At 37.4% G+C, this 23,049-nt stretch overlaps 1 protein-coding gene across 13 annotated transcripts in view; it reads left to right on the forward strand.

The window, feature by feature from the left end:
* Nucleotides 1–23,049, forward strand: part of gphna (gephyrin a) — a 479,030-nt gene that overhangs the window by 452,828 nt on the left and 3,153 nt on the right. For 8 of the 13 annotated variants that reach the window (XM_015351213.2, XM_015351214.2, XM_015351216.2 and 5 more), the window contains 7 exons: nucleotides 1,439–1,497; nucleotides 4,931–5,084; nucleotides 6,150–6,271; nucleotides 8,721–8,808; nucleotides 13,699–13,772; nucleotides 14,487–14,551; nucleotides 20,693–20,794. In XM_015351213.2, coding sequence (XP_015206699.1) covers nucleotides 1,439–1,497; nucleotides 4,931–5,084; nucleotides 6,150–6,271; nucleotides 8,721–8,808; nucleotides 13,699–13,772; nucleotides 14,487–14,551; nucleotides 20,693–20,794 — 664 coding nt within the window. The remainder of the gene's footprint in view (nucleotides 1–1,438; nucleotides 1,498–4,930; nucleotides 5,085–6,149; nucleotides 6,272–8,720; nucleotides 8,809–13,698; nucleotides 13,773–14,486; nucleotides 14,552–20,692; nucleotides 20,795–23,049) is intronic. The other 5 variants (XM_015351218.2, XM_015351219.2, XM_015351222.2 and 2 more) reach the window with 1 other exon arrangement.

Here is a 23,049-nt window from a genome sequence, read left to right on the forward strand (position 1 = left end):
CTTGTTCCTGAGGAACAGAAAAAAAGTATGAGCTGTCATGGGCAAAACAACTAGTCTATCTCCTGTTATGTTGTGCTTGGACAAAGCGATAATCAATATTCATACCCATATTTCACTGTGACTCCTGCTTCTAACTGCCATTCTAGCCTGGAAGGGTGTTTATGCAAAGATACAGTATATCTGTGGGTATTGTGATAGACGTGTCAGTCACAGTGTTCCTGCCTGGATCATTCCCATTTGGGATGGCCGCCCCCATGGCATCACATGTGGTGGATTTTTTTGTGTTTTGTCCTTCTCTCAGGGAGGTACACTGTTGTTTTTGGTAGATTACAAAGTTCCTACAACTGAAGTCGCTTAGCAACACACTCTTCTTTTACAAGAAGCTCCACTCTTCAGCAATTCCACCCCATAATTTATCACAGTATTTATGTATAAGAATATGTATATAACCTTGGATAAAATTGTAGATCATCCTTTGATAATGATAAGTGGATAGAACATGAAGTAATCATTTAGAAGTAAATGTATGTGTAAAGGAGAAAAAGCAATAGCCACCTATTTACTGAACTTTACCAGAGTGTTATAAGTGTTTACTCATGGATTAAAAATAACTCATAATTGCTCAATTCTGTGATTGTTATCCTTGCACCAAATTATTTGTTTATTTCAAAAGCTCAGCAGGTTAATGCCAAAGTACCGTGAGTCTTGTAATTCTCATTGTCATTTGATATTCTTTCAAATAGTCTGTATTTGTCTGTCAGGGTGTGGTCTGTATCTCCTGAAATACATGTATTCTGAGAGAAATCTATCTTTTTTGTCATTACAAACTCGTGGCTCCCAGTGGTTCCCAGCCTGCAATGCGGCGCATACTAATTGTCTGGGTGTTCTACTGCCAAGACACCAGGCGAGGGTGCAACACAGAGAAATACTACATTAAATTTAGGACTTTACCTTGGAAAAAAGTGAAGTTCACCACCTGAAATATTATCACCAGCATGCCTCTTAAACATATTCTTGTCACCTTGTCCACTCATATTTACAGCAATGTAGAAAATTTAGTGAAAATAGCACGAAAATTGAAGAGCACCTCCCAATTAGCACTCCCAATACAAAGCACGTGGGACCGCTGAGCATCATGTGTATTCTCATGTGTCATCATGTGTATTATCATGTGTACGCGGATCGCCACGTTCAGTTATGTTATTCCACCATGCGAAGCGTAAACATGTCAGGGATGAAACTGCGTATAGGCCAACACGAGTTTCACATTATACAGACATCTGTCCCCTTTTTACCAATCGTGTATGAGCAAATTTGCATTTTGGAAACTCGCGTAATAGCAGAAATCAATGTACATTATTTCTACATTTGAGATACTGTAATTGAGCTTTTCCAGTAGTAGACACTACTTTGCCTAATGTGATCTGTTTTATTGCAGGGTACAGAAGAATTGGAGGTTCGGATTTTGGTACAGGCCCGACCAGGGCAGGACATAAGGTACAGTAAGTCTTTAATTTTCCTGTTATGCAGCTTGCAATATTGTCGTGAGTGTTAATACAATTTTACTTCCATTAATAATAATAATTGATCATTTTATTATTGATTACATTTTATTAATTAAATTAATTTTATTAGTGGTTATTAATGACACCCATAGAAGGCTCCACAGCCGAAACGTTGTGTTTCTTTTTTTCTCTCCTCAGCATGGAATAAACCTTTACTTGTTATATTTTATTATTAGATATTTTAAGTCTTCATCTCTGTCTTTACTTGAAACGCTGAAAGCTGAGAAAAAATCTGCAAGCCTAATTTTTGCCAGTTAAAATAATCTTTCTTTAACTTGCTTTAAGATAGCCATAATAATATTTCTAGCAATAAAATATCACATGTAAAGTAGAAAGCTGGGTCATATTATTGAGTGTAAACCCACCCAAACTAACCAAATCTCCTCTCTCACAGAGCATCACTCTGGCCTACTGCATAAATAGTGCTTGAACTACAAGGGATGACACAGACATATGGTCTCTTATATTACATCTATAGGAGATCAATGTTGAACAGAAAGTGGGGACAGTACCCCAAGACTGGCAGACTGAGGTGCTTCTCCTCATTTTTAACAAGGGGGACCAGAGGGTGTATTCCAACTAGAGAGGGATCACACTCCTCAGTCTTCCAAGGACTAAGGGCCAGGGTTCCGGAAAGGAGACTCAACCAATAGTCAAGCCTCAGATACTGGAGGAACAATGCAGATTCTGTCTCGGCCGTGGAAAAGGACAACTCTGTCCTCACAAGGATATTTAAGAGAACTTGGGAGTTTGCCATCCCCTGTGTATACGCTATGTGGACTTAGAGAACTTTTATAACCATGTACACCAGAGTATCTATTAGGAGGTGCTGCAGGAGTATAGGCTGCTGGGCCTGCAGCTGCTCGCTATCTGGTCCATGTTGCTGTGTCCACATTCTCAGCACGATCAATGTGGGTATTGGACTTTGCCAAGGATGTGTCTTATCTTCTCTCCTCTTTGAAATTTTCATGGATGAGATATCAAGATACAGTTGAGTGTAACTGGACAGACAAACTGGAGTGTATCCAATTTGGGGACCTGGGGGCCACATGTCTGGTGTTTGCGGATGATGTCGTCCTCTTTGTTTCTTCTGACTGTGATCTCCACAACCTGCTGTTAGGTTTGGCTTTCCTAATTTGGCAAAAAAAAAAATCCAAAGTGGAAGAACAACAAATGTAAAATCCTTGCACATAGGCAGAAATTACCATGAGTGCTCCAGCAGTGATCCTCACAAGTTTTTCTAAAGCTTGAGTTCCTAATTTCCAGATTTGGCACCCCATAAACCTGCTGTTTTTTTCTTCCAGGTCAGCTCAGTTCTATACTAGTACCCTTAGCACTTCCATTGTTTTCCAGTTCCAGAAAAATCTTTAAATGGTTTTCTTTCAATCATGCCATTATAATCATGGTGTAATTTTCATTGTTTTCTTGTTAGATCAGCATTCCTAGATGTCAGGATTTCAGATATGGATAAAATTATAGCTTAAGGAATTTAATTTATTGACTTTTAAACTTCTTCAAACTTTGTTCCCTGTTTGTTTCACAAAAATATATGAAGTTATGTTACTAATTTGTAGGATATATTAAGCATGAGTATTTTTAAAAGGTTTGTTCATGTCTTTTAAATTGTATCTTTTGTGTGATAGTTACAAAAAATTAAAATGCATACTCTTCAAATTTATAAACGTATACAGTACATTTCAAATTTCCCTCTCTGGAAATAAGGACATCACATTCAACAGAAGGTTCCCCTGCACCCGAGTTAGAAAGTGCTGCTGTAGACACTAGATGTTAGGGAAAAATCCAATAGCATCTTCTGAGTAGTTATTGTGCCACAGTTATATTGCCACAAAATAGACTAGGTTACCTACTTTGTAACAACAGCAGTATATGAGACTGAAAAACAAGAAATGCAACACTGGATAAGGCATGTTGCTGATACTTGCATATTTACCATATACTGTACAGTTATGTGAAAAAGAAAGTACACCCTCTTTCAATTCTATGGTTTTATACCGTATATCAGGACATAACAAAAAAATATCTGGTTCTTACCAGGTCCTTAAATTAGGTAAATCTAACCTCATGTGACAAACAACACATAACAGATTCCACTATGTCATTATTTATTTAACAAAAAATAAGCCAACAGGCAGAAGCCATGTGTGAAAAACTAAGTACACCACATGTTTAAGTAGCTTGTAGAACTTTTTTTGGGCAACAATAACTATTTCAGCTATTACTACTATTTAGCAGTGATCATTTTCCGTATGAGTTTATCAGTCTCTCACATCGTTTTGGAGGAATTTTGGCCCATTCTTCTTTACATCATTGCTTCAGTTCATTGATGTTTGAGAGCATTCGTTTATGCACAGCTCTCTTAAGGTCCCGTCACAGCATCTCAACGAGGTTGAGGTCTGGACTTTGAGATTCCAACACCTTGATTCTTTTCTTTTTCAACCATTCAGTTATAGATTTGCTGGTGTCATTGGGATCATTGTCCTTTTGCATGACCCAATTTCGGCCAAGCTTTAGCTTCCGGACAGATGGCCTCACATTTGTCTCTAGAATACTTTGGTATAAAGAGGAGTTCATGGTCGACTCGATGACTGCAAGGTGCCCAGGTCCTGTGGCTGCAAAACAAGCCCAAATCATCACCCCTCCATCACCATGCATGACGGTTGATAAGAGGTGTTTGTGGTGATTGGCAACTCCCATGTTCTCCATTTGAAAATAATCCTTCTCACGGTAGAATGATGGATTTTAAATTGTTTGGAAAGAGCCTTATAACCCTTCCCAGATTGATGAGCAGCAACAATTGCATCATTGCTGATGTCTTTTCTCCTTGGCATGGTGTTAACACACACCTGAATGCACCAGACCACCAAACTGCCAAAAGTTCTGTTTTTATAGAGGTGGTCACTCTTCCTGATGATCAACTAATCAACTGCATTTGATTAGCAGAACGTGGCTGCTAATTATCTTCCTTAATTCCTATGGAAGCAATAAGGGTATACTTATTTTTTCCCACATGGTTTCTGCATTTTGGCTTACGCGTTAAATAAATAATGACATAGTGAAATCTGTTATGTGTTGTCTGTTATCTGAGGCTAGATTTGTCTAATTATAGAAGTTAGTGTGGACCAGATGATTGTTATTTATGTCCTGATATGTAAAACAATTCAATTGAAAGAGAGTGTACTATACTTTCTTTTTCACATGACTGTACTTTAGAATACATAATGTAAAAATTAGGTCTGACAGCTTGGAATCTGCTTTGCTTAATAAGCTCCACAAGCCTGGGAGCATATTTGTACTCTTAAATTTAGTCTGGCTTGTTCACCCTGTAATTTTCTTATCTTTTCTAGACCCATAGGCCATGACATTAAAAGAGGAGAATGTGTGCTGGCAAAGGGCACCCACATGGGGCCTTCAGAAATTGGTCTCCTAGCAACTGTGGGAGTCACAGAAGTGGAAGTTCAGAAATTTCCAGTGGTTGCAGTGATGTCAACAGGGAATGAGGTAAAATAGAAACACTGAAAGCTTGCTTCTTATTTTTTCTTCGTTGTAGCTTTTTTTTACAGTCTGTTCTGGATGACTCTGTTGTCAGTCAGGATAACAGTATTTTTTTGTTTGCAGCACCACATTCAAAAACACTGCTGTTATTGTGTTTTTAATGTCTAAACCATTGTCTATACCAAAGTGTAATGTACCATGAACTACTTTATGTGGGGTCAAAAACATAATCCAACAGAAATCTGAAAAAGATCAAAACGCTTTGGCAAGTAAAAATCAAAATAGCTGTACAGGAAAGATTAACAAAATCATCATTATAAATAACTTAATTATACAGATGGGCAATACGTTTACAAAAGCAAAGCTGTTCTTTCGTAGACCTGAATTATTTTCTCTTCAGTGAGTAAAAATAACAAAAACGTTTTTATTTATAATTTGTACAGTATATAATTACATTAATTATCCAGCGTCCTACCGGGAACAGATTAACAGATTTTCAAAAATGCTGAATAGTAATAATATTTTTGCACATTATTTTAAAACATTGTTTTAAATTTCATTTAAACACAGCGTTTGTACACGTTTCTCTCATTTAGTGCTTCACAAGATTAATCTGACTATATTGCTACTTTTAACAGATCAGCCTTGACAATTAAGGAAAACACAGAAAAAAATATTATTGGTCAGTAAATAATCAATGATCCACTCTATTAGGTAATTTAAGGGATTGTCTCCAGCACCTATAAACATTGCTTAACAGCAGAAAAATATGTCTTTACCACTGCTATTCAATGTTTCAGATGACCATTAAAATCATTTTTACTCACAAAACAGAGTGCATACCCAAGTGATTCTGGCTTGAGTTAAAAATTCTGCTTTTTATTTTGTTCCATTTTTAAACTTGTCATTGATACAAAAAGTTTACCTGAATAACATATCTTAATGCCTTAACGTTCACTGTCACACACTCTTCACTCTGCACTATGTGACAACAGTTTTTCCCTCAGTTACATTTTATGCCTATAAAACACAGCTGGAGCAGTAAACTTGGCCTTTACACCTGTGTTCTAGCTGTTGAATCCAGAAGATGACCTGCACCCTGGGAAGATACGAGACAGCAACAGGTCCACACTCTTGGCTACCATACAGGAACATGGCTACCCCACCATCAACCTGGGAATCGTTGGGGACAAGTAGGTTGTTTTCATGCATGGCCAAGTGTGTATGAGCAGACCTGAATAAAACAAAAGATGTAGTAATGAACAGGTCAAAAGCAAAATTAAAAGGACAGGTTTTGAGACAATAAAAACAGTTCAGCTATAAAGGCAAAGCTACTACAGTGGACTTCAGAAGTAAAACTAAGCTTGACTGAATCTGTCTTTTCAAGAGGCTAGAGGTGCCAGCCTACAATCGCAAAGTCAAACCTACTAGATTGTGTGGCTTTTTAGCTGCTTCCTGTTACTCATTTACCCGTTTCTTACCCAAGGACAGCTACCAGCGCAAAGAAACTGTACTTTGGTTATTCATAAGAGTAATACTCTTTTTCAGAACTAATACAGAAAACAAAGGAGGAATCGTATACAATGTGGTTTTTTTACATATTTAGTATCAAATATAACATCCTCTCACAAAAACTTTTTGGATTTCATTAAGAAAAATACTTTTACTGTCTGCAGGAACAGTTCTCGCAAAGCAAACACTCCCAGAATGAAAATAATTATCTGTTATTTTTGAAGTTATGCTATGGTCTATGCAGCTCACTTGTTACCGTATGTTAACGTGGGTCACATATGCTGTGTTGCTTAGGTGTTAGTGCAGAATTACAATCGCATGCCTGACTGGAGTTGCACATCTGCTCCTTCTAGCTGCAAAGCTCTTTAGGATTTTATGGGATAAAAGTAGTATAAAATGCGTAGTATCATTACAATTTTATTCAGACCTCACCAAGACACTGTATTCTTTCTAATACACTTGCCTGTGCTCATAAATAACGACACAAATGTTCTACATTATCACCGTATGGGAAATAATGGTCCTTTGGTCACTCCTCTGTCTGCATGGGGGTTCATTATATGACCTATGGTCTTATGCCAAACAGAGTAAACCAAATTATTCTAACTTTAAATACTTAACACTTTATTTAGCACACGTTGCAAGACAACACTTAGTTATACATGTACTTTCTTTTAGAAGTTGAGCAGAACCATCTTTAAGTGAATCCCAAAGTGCCTAGTGGAAATGCTGTATTATTTTTATATTTATTAGATATTATAATTATGCTTTTATTTCTTTTAGTATTAAGCCTACTGAAATCTTTTGCCAAATTTTACAAACTTGTGCCTTATCTTTGGAACTCTCTTGGCAGGCTGAATGAAAGAAGTTTCATTCAGCATCAGTGAAAACCATAATGAATGACTCATTTTTAGACATTCCCTTCCTGTTATTTTCATGCAATGTCCAGAAAGTGTTTCTGTAAAATTTTGGGAATCCCATCAGTACTGAGCCTTCTCATATTTTAGAACAGTTTTTTTTCCATGGCCAGCAATTGCAAAGGATTGCTGGAGTGCAGAATTTTGGAGAGAATTATTTTAGTATATGATAGAAATGCACTACAGATGTCTCACATTTGTTTTCATTTCACATCAGTATTCAAAGGCTTACTTTAAAGCTGCACAAAATTTGAGTGATGGCTTCTGTGCGAGCCATGAAAACAAACAGTTGGACATTTGAAAAGGTTTAGTACAGTTCTCAAAACGTCTCATTTTTCAAGTTCAAGAAAACACACATTATCCAAAGGAGTCCTAGAAAATGCACATAGGAAAGCAATACACGCAGAACCAATTTTCTGTTCCCATATTCGTACTAGATTCTGAAATGCTCACATTTTTTACTCTTTATTGTTTTCCTTTATAATTGAAAATGGATATGTTTTGGGGTTTTTTTGACAGAAAGGTTTTATTTTTTAAATATAGAGAACCTACCCATCTGTTCAGATGAAGTGCGGTGCAACCAGTTTTTGGTAGTTTTCATCTGTGATTTCCTTAGCATTATCAGTCGTTTGGAAAACTCGAACATGAAATAGGGAATGTAAAAAATTAAATGTACAATAGGTGTGAGATAGGATACCCTACTATTTCATATTGAATACATTTTTATAAAGCTATTCTTACACAGATAGCACAGAGCAATTCACAGCACAGAAAATTATATTTCAGGTATGAGGAAGAGAAATTCATTTGGCGTAATCCCTGATGGTCCTGATGGCCCTTGTACCACAACTTTGTACTGTAAATAGAAGTGCAGTTTCCAGTTTGACGTCTTTAAACCCTTAACAAGGTATCAAATGGCTTTATGAATGCAATGTAGGGAACAATAGCAATCTACCAAAAATGTTGTATCTTTTATGGCCATTGACAAACAAGAGGCTTTGCAACTACATTTTTTAGATGTATATTTTCTGTCCCCAATTAATGTTGATTTGGAAAAGAGAAAAACACTTAGAAAGTTTTAGTTTTTATTTTGGATGTAGAAAGAGCAAATTAATTGAAGTAAATTAAAACCCAAATATTTTGGATGAGGTCATTGTTTTATCTAATTTATTCATCAGGTTATCATCAGCATTTTGTTTCTCTTCTCTTTCAGTCCTGACGACCTGCTTAATGCCCTCAATGAAGGGATCAGCCGCGCAGATGTCATCATCACTTCAGGAGGGGTTTCCATGGGAGAGAAGGTACTGTAGGAGGCGAAAAAGAGATTAAAACATTTAAATTTCACATTTTCAAAGCTCTAAATTAAACTATAACAAAATGAGAAAAATTACTTAGATCAGGATATATTTTAGGATATATATTTATAGGATATAGGATATATTTTAGGATTTCAGGATATACTTTTTATTCAAAATAGTCATATACGAATTAACTTTCCTTATTATATTCCTAAATTATTCATTATTACATTATTCCTAAATATGGTGTCAAGTGACAAAAGTTAGTGATGTGTTTTTGAACACCAATTGCAAGAACGCATCATATAGAATTGGGAAAAAATAGAACATACTTGTGTGTATTTCCAAATGTAATATTTTTTCCTTGTCCAAGCCAGATGGACAAAAGCACAAAAGGTGATGATGATGATAATAATAATAATAATAATAACATTATTATTATTATTATTATTATTATTATTATTATTATTATTATTATTATATTATTATTATTATTATTATTATTATTATTATTATTATTACTGGTAAAATGTGAACCATAGTGACAAATGTAATTTACTTTCATGCACAACTGTACATTTCCAGATTTAAATTAATTTCTGAATGAATTTTACATACCACAGAAAAGGTGTGCAAACATCCCAAGAATGGGGAATATTGTAACTCAAAGTGGCTGTAGCAAAGCATCTCAAAATGATCACAGTTTTTTTTAGCTCAATGGTTCACACACTTTATCCATTTCCTCAAAGGAGTCTGCGACCAATGACTGACTTTTGCACTTTGAAATTTATTTTAAGTAGATATGTCCAATTGCTTGTGATCATTTTAGAACAAAGTATGTTTTTGTTTTAATATTACACATGGAATTACCCATAAATGAAACATATATTAATTTAGATTTATCATTCATTATAATTAATTACAGTCAAAAATAAGTTTTCTTTTGCTGTTCCAATGCTTTTGGAAGACTGTTTATACAATGTTATGTTTATTTTGTGTACTAAGCTATTTAAAATAATTATTTTCAGTAGTGGTCTTTTTATGAAAACAGGAAGGAACTCACTTTCTTTTTACAGTATATACAGTGTAAGTTAATTTGTGGCTCAGCTATTTTTCTGTAATTGAAACACTTTTTAATAAAATTCAAAGATAAAATTATAGACAGGGCAAACACCCAGACTGGCTGATGATATTTAATGTAGACAAGTGCAAGGTTTTTCTAGACGGAAGTTTATGTTGACACACTACATTAGAAAAAGATTTTGCTGCTCTGGAATCATTCCAGAGAAGAGCAATCCAATACATTCTGTGCCTTAAATGAATGTCCTATGTAAACAGGCTCAAGATACTCAATCTTTTTAGTCTTGAATTTATGAGGGGACTTAATATAAATATGCAAAGTCCTCAAGGCAAAAATAATAAGGAGACACAAATGAGAGGACATAAGTGGAAACTACGTGGAAGAGCATTTAGGAGTGAGAACAGGAGGCATTTCTTAACCCTAAGAGTTGTGGGAGTTTGGAGCAAGCTCCACAGCCATCTGGTTGTAGTTAATACTTTGGTTTCTTTCAAGAAATGGCTGGATTAGCCCCTTGGATCACTTAATTACTAAGTACAGTACAAAACTAGGTAAATATACTGAATAAACTCCTGAATGGCCTCTTCTCATTTGTAACCTTACTTAAATTCTTGTGTCCTTATTCCTGCAGAAATCTTCAGTACAATGTTTCCATCTTGTGCTCAGTTGTAGTACTGCATTCAAATGTAGACATTTTTTCAAACTATCTAACCTTTGAAGTTATTTTTCTTTTTCCCTAAATTTCCTGTTTTCTTAGATCATCGGTTGTAAAGCTTTCAGAAGTGGCGTGCCAAGAGTTAACTCTTTCTCTTCTGTTTATAGATCTGTGTGCCATTGATAATGCTTCAAAGTTGCTAATATGCCTACTTTTGATTAATTTATTAAAATGGTATTATATTAAAATAGAATCAATTATAAAATTAATATACCAAGATGGTGGCTTTGTCCTGCTGAATTCTCCAATCTCCGAATCTGTCCTAACATTCACTGCATTAACCTGGTTTTGTAACCTTGATATTATACACTTAATAAAAACAGAATAAGCAAGACTGTGAAGATAGCCACCACAATTATAAGCTGTGTAGATACAGCTTTCATTCATCTACATCAAATACTGCAGTTGACCAACATAAGCATTGACTGTCATGAACATTCCTTGAATAATTAATTTAAACCTTGTATAATGTATTTCCTTTCATCTGGGTGTCTACCTAGAATGTAATAGAACTAAATTATCTTTTATTCCCATGGCTATCAACCTGCTTAATTTAGACAATTGATTGTATATTTTACTTTATTTATATAATTATTTTTATTTATTCTTTCTCATCATACATGTACATGTATGTATTTTATTTGTTAATGTGTTTGTAATGTTGTATGTCTTTTACCTGCCTGCAAAGCAAATTTCACATCTAGAACAATACAAAAGCTGTAAGTTATTCTAAGTAAGCTGGGAGTTATTCTAGGCAGTGATATCTCAGGTTTGTGTGGGTCACTGAGTGTGCTCTGTCTTGTTTCTTTACACTTACTGTAACACAGCAACTTTTAAGTGACCACAGGAGAGCTCACACCTGGCCAAGGTAGACTAACACTTTTCATTTAGAAAGTCTTGTTTTGGATGAAAAAGTAATATTATTTAAACTTGGAAAATGTCATATTTAAAACAAAATGTGATGCCCTGGGGGTATTGGGCCGCCACCTGAACATTAACAGGCATGTCTAATACTCTGGAAATGCCCCCTTTTCAGTCTGCTGCTGAATTTTCTTGTACCTGTACACACACTCTCCTCCAGAGTGATGTTAACATTGGCCTCCTCCTCAAGGTAACCTGAACAAAAGGGATCACATTCTCCGAGAGCCCAGCTTCCACCACAACCATGCCAAGGTCCAGCTTGGGATCCCTGTCCTCTCCAAGCCTTTCGCTCGCAGTTACTAGGGCTCATCGAGCTTCACCTTGATGACTTGTTAGGAGCCTCTCTGCTCCTAGCCACCAACAATGAGCCTCCTGCTCCCACTGATGGCTACTGGTTCTCTCACCACCAGTCAGCCCTTGGACTTCCAGGTCCACTTCCAGCCGCTGGCGCCACCTCGTGACACCACCTGGATGGGTCTCACACACTACTTAACATTCTTATTTGCCACCTCATGCAAAGATTCAAGAGACATTCCCTAATTAAAATTACATATATACCGTTCATACACAACCTCTCCGGTGCCTCATTCTCACGTCCCACACTTTCTGGCACACCTTCCAAGCCCCCAACCATCACTGCGCTTTCCTCACCTACAGATTCTGGCGCACCTCGAACCCCTGCCTAGGCACCACTGCTTACCTAACACAGCTTCTGTTAAGTGCATCTTCCGACTCCATGCCTTCTGTGTCAGTTTCATAAGTCACCCAATAGTCATCACTCACCCAATAGCACCCGCACCAGGAGCATCTCACACCTGCTGCTATCCTGCTTCAGCCCAGCTGTCTCACTGCTGAGCCTCTGCATACAGGAGACCTAATCTCCCACGTCCTCTTACAACTGCAGCCAACTCAGGACTGAAGTCCTGGCTCAATCTGTCTCAGGGAAGCATTCAGCGTGCTCTTTAACCACTTCTACAGCTGAGGTTCGTTAACATTCATTCTTCTCAGCTGTGGTTACTGAGGCAGCAATCTCAGTCGAGAGCACCTTCACACCAAATACATCCCACATGACTCCACAGTCAAAACAACAAGATGCCATTCATATCATTATGCTACTAGCTTAATGATCTGTGGCAAGCCAGTGTGTCAACTTCAATAACTCATAGCTTGTTCCAGATGTATAAAGACGTGCCTCTTTGTTATTTTCATTTGGCGATATCTCTTAGGAAAGCTTCTCTGGTTTCTGACAGCTTCTCTGACAGTAGTAATTTTAGCCGGCAGCCATATCACCCTGCTAAGCAGGTGTGAGCCTGGTCAGTACCTGGATGGGAGACCTCCTGGGAAAAACTAAAGTTGCTGCTGGAAGAGGTGTTAGTGGGGCCAGCAGGGGGCGCTCACCCTGTGGTCCATGTGGGTCCTAATGCCCCAGTATAGTGACGGGGACACTATACTGTAAACAGGCGCCGTCCTTCGGATGAGACGTAAAACCGAGGTCCTGACTCTCTGTGGTCATTAAAAATCCCAGGGCGTTTCTTGTAAAGAGTAGGGGTGTAACCCCGGCGTCCTGGCCAAATTTCCCATACCTTACCAATCATGGCCTCCTAATAATCCCCATCTATGAATTGGTTTCATTACTCTGCTCTCCTCCCCACTGATAGCTAATGTGTGGTGAGTGTTCTGGCGCACTATGGCTGCCGTCGCATCATCCAGGTGGATGCTGCACATTGGTGGTGGTGGAGGGGAGTCCCAATTACCTGTAAAGCTTATTGAGTGGAGTGTCCAGAAAAGCGCTATATAAATGTAAGCAATTATTATTATTATTATTCTGCTTAACTGTCTCACTAAGCCAAAAGAATTCCATTATTCCATTTTAACTCCCTTTCAGGATTTGCAGTCTGCTGTCATTGACAGTAGTAATTTTAGTTGCCCTTTAGTGTGACACAGAAACATGTAACAACAGGCCACAAAGCCCATAAAAATTTAAAGAAGGACACAGAGTAGTAAATTACACATGAAGGATCCAGTGAGAGTGTACTGCAGAAAACATTATGTTAACATGTCATTGGATTTGGATTCTCTAACCACTGGTTTGCAGATCTTGCGTTTTGGTTTACCCTGTTCTTGCTGTAATTGTATGATTGGAAGTGTTCTTAGGAAGCATTTCCCTGTTTCCTTTCAGGATTATCTGAAGCAGGTGCTGGATATCGACCTTCATGCCCAGATTCACTTTGGACGAGTTTTTATGAAACCAGGGTAAGTTTTTTTTTTCTTCAAGTGCTACATTCTGCAAGGCTAGCAGAACTAGGAGAACAAGGCTAGGAGTGTAGGACTTATCAGCAATACAAGCCAAGTTAATTGAGCAGTAGGAACCACTCTTCCCTCTTTACCAGAAATCCAAAACCAGTATAATTGTGTCCATTAATATATCCAGAGCACTTTGGTATAACTAAAAGCTTTCATTATGTTTTGATCCAATCCAGTTTTTTCCACATTTCCTCTCTCCAAAAAGAGCTTATTTGTTTTTGTCAAGCAATCATGGAATTCCACAATAAAATCTAATTTTAGTAACACAGCATATCTACAGGTAGTTCTGAAATAATTCACATTTTAAGTAATTGCATTTTTACATTTAGGATGTAATTTATAACCCATTATAAATGTCTCAAGTAGAACAAAGTCCTTTTTACAATATTTAAAAACATTGACATTTCTTAGGATAAAATCAACAATCAAAGCATAACATTTAAACATTTGTTATTAAATGTTAAAGACATGATGATCAAAGCATTTGAGTGTTGCTGTCTGATTTGGAAATTTCAATTTTAAATTCCCTCTACTCAAAAGGTGGCTTTTACATAAAGATTTCCCACTTCTCATAAAGTATTGTTTTTTTGTGTCATAGCACATTGTCTTTTGAACAGCCCCAATGTAATAGAGTTCTCTTTTTTCCTCTTTGTTTTATTCCAGTCTCCCTACAACCTTTGCAACCTTGGACATCGATGGTGCTAGGAAATTAATCTTTGCCCTTCCAGGTATTTGTGTGTTTGTATGTTGCAACATGTTTAATGTATTCTAAGCAGGGTGGCAGTTTGAACTGTATGCAGGTGAACTGAAATCTGGTGCAATTACTGTAAACTTTGTTTAATGCACAAAATAAAAGCTCAGTATTCTCAAGGGTTAGATACCCTGAACTTTTCGTAGTTGGTAAATTTGTTATACAATTTTGCTTGTTTTTCTTTATTACAATGGAATTTAGCTACATTTTCATAGTTGTATTTAAGTTAGAAATCTTTAGCTTTCTGTTCCACACATGTGTGTTGTGTCTTGCTAGATGTTCACCTTCAAACATGTGCAGTGAGCAAATTTAACTTTCTAGCAAAAAAACACTGAAATTCCTACTGTATGTGCTGTCATTTTCTTTTAATCCATCTAGGACTTTCTATAGCAGCTTTAATAGCAACTAGTATTTCATATACAGTAAAACCTTGATATTCGTAAATTAAGTGACCACCAAATTCACCTATTCATGAGCTACGCAGTAGGAGCATAAATGTGGGCACCCACTTCCACAGTATTTTAACCTCACTGATCTACTTTCTCTGTGTAGTAAAGATATAGCCTGGCTAACAAACAGTTAACATATCTTTGTAGAATTGCATCATGTGTTATGCTTTATTCAGTTTTCTTCAGGAAAGCGTTAGATGTGCGATCTTTTATAAGAGTAGTGCCTGTACAGTATATGATGCAGCGAAATAAAATAAATGTTAAATTAAAAAACCTCCATGGTCACCTATGTTAATACAGTGTCATTTCTTGCATGTCATAAAAAAATATGTTTTTTATTACTTTGCTTTAATAAACTTTATTACAGTACAGTAGTGATGCATTTATAATAGTAATAAAAACAAGATGTAAAAAGTAAATAAAATGAGCTCTATTTAGAATGAAAAACGTACTAATACAGAGTAAGCTATAATATAACAGTGATCTAAGTTATTTGTTTTCATTTCAAATAACTTGAATTATAGTAGGAAGTCAATGTTTTTTTTTAAGTTTTTAAGTACTCATTTTCATTAAATCTATTTAGTATTAATGATTACTCATAGCCATCCATCTTCTATCCTTGCAATCAATGGGAGAAAGGCGGGATACCAGTCTATCGCAAGGCATACACAGACACTAACACACACACTCACACCACGGCCAGTTTTCCCAGAAGCCAATTAACTTACCTGTATGTCTTTGGACTGTGGGAGAAAACTGGAGACCTAGCAGAAACCTACACAAGCTGGAGGAGATCTTACAGATAAAACCCATGTCCATTATTGAACCCAGGGCCCCAGCACTGCAAGGCAGCAATGGTAACCACAACACCACTCTACCACCCTAATTGCTATTTCTGAAATCCTGTTGTTAAAGGTTGAAACAAAAATATTACAACAGAAATGCTAGTTTCATAAGCCTAGCATAGATAGTATGTTCTGTTTTTCCCACAAGGTATTAATTCCTGCATTCATTAATTTTCCATCCACAAAAACCTTTTGGTACTTAACCCTTGAGAATACTGATGTTTCACTGTGTGCATTAAACAATATTGATGTAATTATATGTTATAGCAGTAATAGTAAGCAATGTAACAGTGGTATTTCCTGGAACCTGAAACACATGTATCTGTATTTTCCTTGCTTATTTTATTCCTGTTCCCTTCTTATTACAGTATGTGTGTTTTGAGTGACTCTACTGTTCTTTCGTCCTATAGTCTGTTATTTTCTACCCTAATTGACTATTCCAGAAAATACTTTGAAACAGATTTCTTAGAGCCTGCTTCCAGGACTTACTGCACCTTTCTTTTTATTGCTAAAGTATTTTGAATCAACTTTAATATGCTTCCCCATGCCTTTTTCTTAACCAGTTTATAATACAAGCATTGCCAGTGGTTTCTAATCAACACTTGTTAATATAACTTGTAGGACATTCTACAGTATTCAAACTATAAAACCTACAATAGAATGTAAAGATTAGGCAGTATTTACGGTTGATGTAGGAACTAATGCAGTTCTGGTGATTTGGCAATATCTCATATCCTTGCAACCCTGGTTACAAGTTCTGCTTTGCATAATTACAAGAAACCTAGAACAACTCTAGCAAACTTTACAGTTACTCTAGCCAGTTTATATATTGCTACATATCCAGTAAAGCATTCTCAGAAATGCTAGTCATTCTTAAATTTATCTCAGAATTGGTTGGAAGTACGCTTATTTATATAATAACAGTCACCAAAAGCAAAGTGTGAAATTAAGCTGTTGTCTAACTGAAAATGAAAATTCTCAAATTAAAGGTGCTGTGTCCTATATAGTCATCATAAGTCATTGATTGACTTATTATCAGTCTCCACTTTTGAACCTGATCAACCTTTATTTCAATGGTATGAAGGAAGGACTCATTTTGACTCTGAAGTTGTTTGATTTTAGTGAGATTCCAGCGAAGTGAACAAATACAAATAGATTAACATTTTATTGTTTTGGAATATTTTAGAGATCTAACATCACCCTTCAGATATGATGAAATTCATATGGCTGCCATCCTCCAATAATCATCTCTTGTTTCATCTTAGATTTGGTTTTATTGGCTTTCAGTTGTGGATTACAATTGTGGATCAGTCATAATATTATTTAAACTAATTCTGGTTTTATAAATGGAGCAATGAGTAGTATTGTCTCCTGCATTTTAAACATTGCTAATTCTTGTACCAATCCTGATTTAAAAGTGGTACAAAGAGTACAAAATGACTTCTGTGTGCTTTTGAGAAGAAATGTATTTAAAACATACAGTATAGTGGATAACATTTCTAAATAGCTATAAATAGTGAACCATTAAATCTCTGATATTTGTGAACATTTCATCACCTATTTAGCAGTTACTGTAAATGTTTAAAATGCAAATGCCCTGTGCATTAGACTCTCCACTCTGGCACACAACCTGAATAATATCTACTGATCTGCCAGTCAGGGGAAATGATTCTCCTTTTAGTCTGTCAGGAAGCTGCATCAAGTAAGGAGGGAATTTGAGAATGTAAAAAAGTCTCTTTGACAAAGCTCCTGAGCCAAGGTTGTCCCTGTAAACCTTAACAGAGAGCCAGTACCACCCTATGTTTGCCATGTCATACACATCTTAGGTCTGGCCTTCCAGCCTTTCCTGCTAGCAGATATTGTGTTTGGTTCCAGCATTTTCATTGTGAAGGGCTAGATATTACCTGGTGTTCATGTTCCACACTGCATAATAGCAGCCCCACTGACCATGGTCCTAGCAAGACCCTGTCCTCTAGTGAGACACAGTTAATCGCAAGTTTTGGTAAATCCTAAAATGAAGTGTTCAACAAGACATCACAGTGCAGTCTAGTCAGAATTATTGAACCAGGCGCTTTTTATGTTATAGTACATAATGAGTAAGTGCAAACACTTCATCTGTTTCCCATTGATAGATCAGAATGTATATCCTGAGTTGTACTTCTTAAATAAATGTATGCCACCTTCGTCCTCATGAGCCATGGGATCTTCTGAATTTCCTGTGGCACACAGCTTTTCAGTGACATCCTGTAAAGCTCTCTGCTTTAACTATAACAGGCACTATCTAATTCAGAGGCAATAAGCTATCATCAAATTAGAATACTTACAGTATCTCTAGTATATCACAACAAAGTACAACAGTTTTGAGAAGCAGATTTAGTCTCTAAATTGGCACTAGTCCAAAATCTGTCTATGGCTGTAGTTGATAAATACAAGACCCTCACTACATTGCAGAAGCCTCTGCTGCTGAAGGCTGAACAGGCTATATCAGCCCCACTGGTAACTGGGTGATGTGGGCTCAGCAGGGGCAGTAGGGATGCTGAGACAGGGTAGTTTTTCTTATTACATCCCTGAGTAAGATCACTGCAGTGGGGTTTCCATTGGCTAGGCACTTATGCATATTAACATTGTAGTACTCTTTTCTAAAGCTTATTAGTTGTACAAGCTTCAACTATAAAATTCACAATAATGATAAAAGTGATGTAAAATTGTTTAGATACAGTATGATTCTAAATGGTATTAATTCTAACACTGCAGAATCCACCATGTGCTGGCATTTCCTGACAAGTGAGTGCATGAAGTGTGCCATATCGGACTTTTTTTCCCCACAAAATCCGCTAATTACCACTAGAGGGCACCCAAAGACCAGAAATAACGCTCTGTCCTCACTCTTCTGACTGCCGGATGGGAATGCTTCTCCAATACAATTTACAACGGCTGCGTTCACTCATAGTGGCGACAACATTAAATGCTCACGCGGCTGTTTAGTGTTCTCTTGCAGGACCTTGCCTCGAGACTAAGCGCACTATTTCCTCTTAAAAGGAAAAAATTCTGTTCCTGTTAAAGAGCTTTTTTCAGCTTTTCTTTGGAAACGCACTATTATTTAAAATAGATCCCTAGGCTGAGCCTGTCAACCATGGAAGAGATATAGACTAGAGTAATCGATGCAGACATTCATTTGACGCACATGTCAAAACAGGCAAGCAGCTGCAGATCAATTGAATGGAAATTTCAACCTGGGTCAGTTTCATCAAAATGGTCTGCCAAGAAGCAGAATACCATTCATGATGTCTGGCAATGCACGTTTGTCAATCCAGTTGTGCAAAGAGTACAGACAATGGATTAGTGAGATAAGGATAAATGTGATCTAGTCGGATAAATCATCTCCTGACAACTGGGCGATTGCACATGTGGTGTCAATCTAAAGACATTTACAGCTCTAAGTGCTTGGTTCCCCATAAACTGAAGAAATCTGATGGGTTTATGATATTTCAGAGGTCTGTGTTTCTTGCCATGGTTTGGGTGCAGTCATTTCCTTTTTTGTTTCTGTTTTGTGTCCTATCCGAAGTTCTAATGGCGCTTTCTCAGCATAAAACTCTACCATTGTCATTGAGGGAGGTCCCCTATTGCATAAATTTATGACAACAGCTTGTTCTCCTTGATCTGTTCTTGAATACTTGCCTTATTTCTTCATTCTTGCCTATTATTGTTATCTGTAGAAGCAGTCCTTCAATTTTAAGTAAAGCATTTTTGCTTGTCTTTATTGGTTGTGGCTTGTGGTTTGGTAATTGAAACTAGCTGGCACTTTGTTGGTCTGGTGCCTGTATTTTGTTAGTTACAGTATGAAACCTAATGTTTTCTTGTAACACCAGTCTCCCTTGATTCTTTTGAAAAGAACTGCTCTTCTCCATTCAGCCCAATGCTCCAAGTTTGAGTTGATATTGAGACTTAGTTCAGCAGAAGTCCCTGACTGAAACCAGACTCTCCAGGTTCAGTCTTCAGTATTAATCTTTTCTTAAAATAAGCCACTGGAACCTGGATTCACCAGATTTATTTTCATTATTGAGAAATGCCATGAGTTAAGAATAGAGTGATCTGGGAATACAGCAGAAATCTCCCTTAATTGGGATTTCTTCAGGTATCTAAATGCACCTTTCATTGTATGCGTTTTAAAACCTGCTAAGGTGCTGATTTGTGAGGTATCATATCATGTCATACTGGTTTGGCTCCAATCTTAGTTAATGTTCATGACCCCTTAAATGACCTTTTCCCCATCAAAAAAAAGTGTTTGTTTACGGTTCACACCCTGAGTGTGTACTACAGAGAAATCAAATTCAAATAGTGGAAAACATCTTTTGTTTTCTGTAAGTGTTTTGCAGCCCCAAAAGAATGTCACAAATAATATGAAGGCACACTTCATTAACAAATAGTAATCACAACTGCCATTATGGATTTTTCTTTATTTTCCGGTTGATACATTTCACAAATAAACCTTGCAAACATTTTAGGAGCTAGAGTGGCACTTCATTATATTTTCCCTAACTTATATGTCATTCATTTTAAGTCTTAGCTTTCTATTCTCAGTGATCTCAGCTGAATGTGAATACCTGCAAACACAGGGAACCCTTATGGTTACCAGACTGCAGTACTCACTGAGACACAGGGAATAATGGGGTTGCACTGTGCTGAAGTTTGAGTCCTTGGTGACAGTTTGCTGCATTTTCACCCCCACGTTTTCCCCACTGTGTTTCCCTCTTCCCCCTCCCGCTCCTGTGCTCAGAGGGTGCAGATTGCGGTGACTGCTCAGTCTGTTTATATTCCCCAAAGGTAATTTCAGCTTCAGAGACACAGGCTCCACCTTCCTTGAAGCCTGCTTGCCACCACTTGACTCTGAGCCAAGCAAGCAAACTCCCACTGCCACGCGTGGAAGTAGGTGGCTATACATGTTGATCAACAAGCTTGACTGTACAGGTAGCTCAGAAAACGGAATATAAAAATACAAAGAGTGTAATGGTAACTACTGGGCACTCATTTGCATGTGAAGAAAAGTCAAGGTTACTGTTCCTTAACTAAATAAAAAGTAAAAAAAAACATACAGGACACTGCACCTTTTATAAAGCAAACTCAAAATTGATCTTAATGTGGAGAAGAAAAAGGCAAATGTGGACATTGATTTCCATGTATCAGCATTTTGTTCTGTTTTCTGAGAAAGTGTCTTTTTGATGAGTGTTTTGTGATTGATGATTTGTGACAGATTTCCCTTGGCCTATGGCCCTTTTTGTACCCCCAGCACTGACACTGCCTTGTCTGTCTCATACAAAATATGCAATTTTAGTCACACAATTCAGGAAATTAATTGTATTTCAAGTGAATATGACTTTCTCTGGGATTCTCTTCAGTTTGTTATCAAAACATCAGAGACTACAAATCATTTTTAGTGATGAGACTTGAGAAAATTTCAGAGATGAATGTGCTGCATCAGCCTACTGTATTGTTCTTCAGCATTATAATAATCGCTACAAAAATTAAAGAGTAGTGCTATAGTGGCTCCAGGTCATGTTGGTAGCAGGTTTTATGGATTATGTATTTGTGGTGTTTGGAGCGGGTATCTATGGATAGAACCAACTCTAGTTAGGCCTGGGTTTCCTATTAGTTATGAATCTGGACCTGCATGTTGCACTTGATCTGAACTAAAAAGACTAAATCTGCTACAGCATACCATAGCGCTGAACCTGCAATAGTCATTACCGGTTACATTGGTAACTTATCTCTCTAGAAATGTGATAAGGGTATTGGTGACGAACAGCTCTGCTCACTGAAGAAAGGCTGAGGGCTTCTTTCAGTGCAGATTAGACCAGCATTTTTTATCTTTTTGGCCTGACAAAGCCCAAAAATCGTTTTCTTTTGGCATGGCACTGTTCATGTCTTGCCTAGCTGATTTAAATATTAATATCTTCATAAAGTTGTGGAAATGCAGAGCCTGCACCTATGCTTTGCAGTATTCTTTACATGTTTAAGAGAAACATTCCAGGATACCTAGAATTATTCTTCAAGCAGAGCATGAGCAGAGATATGCTTTTAGACATGACAGGTCTACCATGTAGGACTGTGTACAACTGCTCTGGAGTTATACACCCTGCAAAAGTGTGTCCTGTAGGACTGTGTACAACTGCTCTGGAGCTATACACCCTTCAACAGTGTGTCCTGTAGGACTGTGTACAACTGCTCTGGAGCTATACACCCTTCAACAGTGTGTCCTGTAGGACTGTGTACAACTGCTCTGGAGCTACACACCCTGCAACAACAACAACAACAACAATAATAGTTCCATGCACTTATATAGTTCTTTTCTGGACACTACACTCAAAGCACTTTACAGGTAATGGGGACTCCCCTTCACCACCACCAATGTGCAGCACCACCTGGATGATGCAACAACAGCCATAGTGCACCAGTATGCTCACTGCACACCGCACACCAGTTATCAGTGGGGAGGAAAACAGAGTGATGTTGCCAATCCTTTTTTTTTTTATGTTGCCAACTCATATATGGGGATTAGTAGGACGACATGATTGGTAAAGGCCAATGGGAAATTTGGCCAGGACACTGGGGTAACACCTCTACTCTTTTTGAGAAATGCCCTGATATTTTTAAGGACCACATAGAGTTTTGCGTCTCATCCAAAGAATGGTGCTTTTTACAGTATAGTATCTTCGCCAGTGTACTGGGGCATTAGGACCCACACAAACTGCAGGTTGAGCACCCCCTACTGGCCCCACTAACACCTCTTCCAGCTTTCCCAGTAGGTCTTCCATCCAGGTATTGGCCAGGCTCACACCTGCTTAGCTTCAGTGGGTTGCCAGTTGTGAGTTGCAAGGTGACGTAGCTGCTGGAACATTGTGTTTTGTGTGTACGACTGCTCTAGCGGTGCACACCCTGCACCAGTGTGTCATGTAGAACTGTATACAATTAATCTGGAGCTAAACACCCTGCACCACTGTGTCATGTAAGACTGTGTACAAGTGCAGGGACAGGGCTTGAGACAATTTTCAAGTATGTGCTCCTGGGAGAAAAAGGGCTTGTCTCTAGCATTCTCCTCCTGGAACTAGCAGCTGTTAATATTACTGCTTGTTGTGTTTACAAATCAATTAAAATGCAACTCATTTGAACACTTGCTCAAACAC

Source organism: Lepisosteus oculatus, chromosome 8 (assembly GCF_040954835.1).
Source record: "Lepisosteus oculatus isolate fLepOcu1 chromosome 8, fLepOcu1.hap2, whole genome shotgun sequence".
NCBI lineage: Eukaryota > Metazoa > Chordata > Actinopteri > Semionotiformes > Lepisosteidae > Lepisosteus > Lepisosteus oculatus.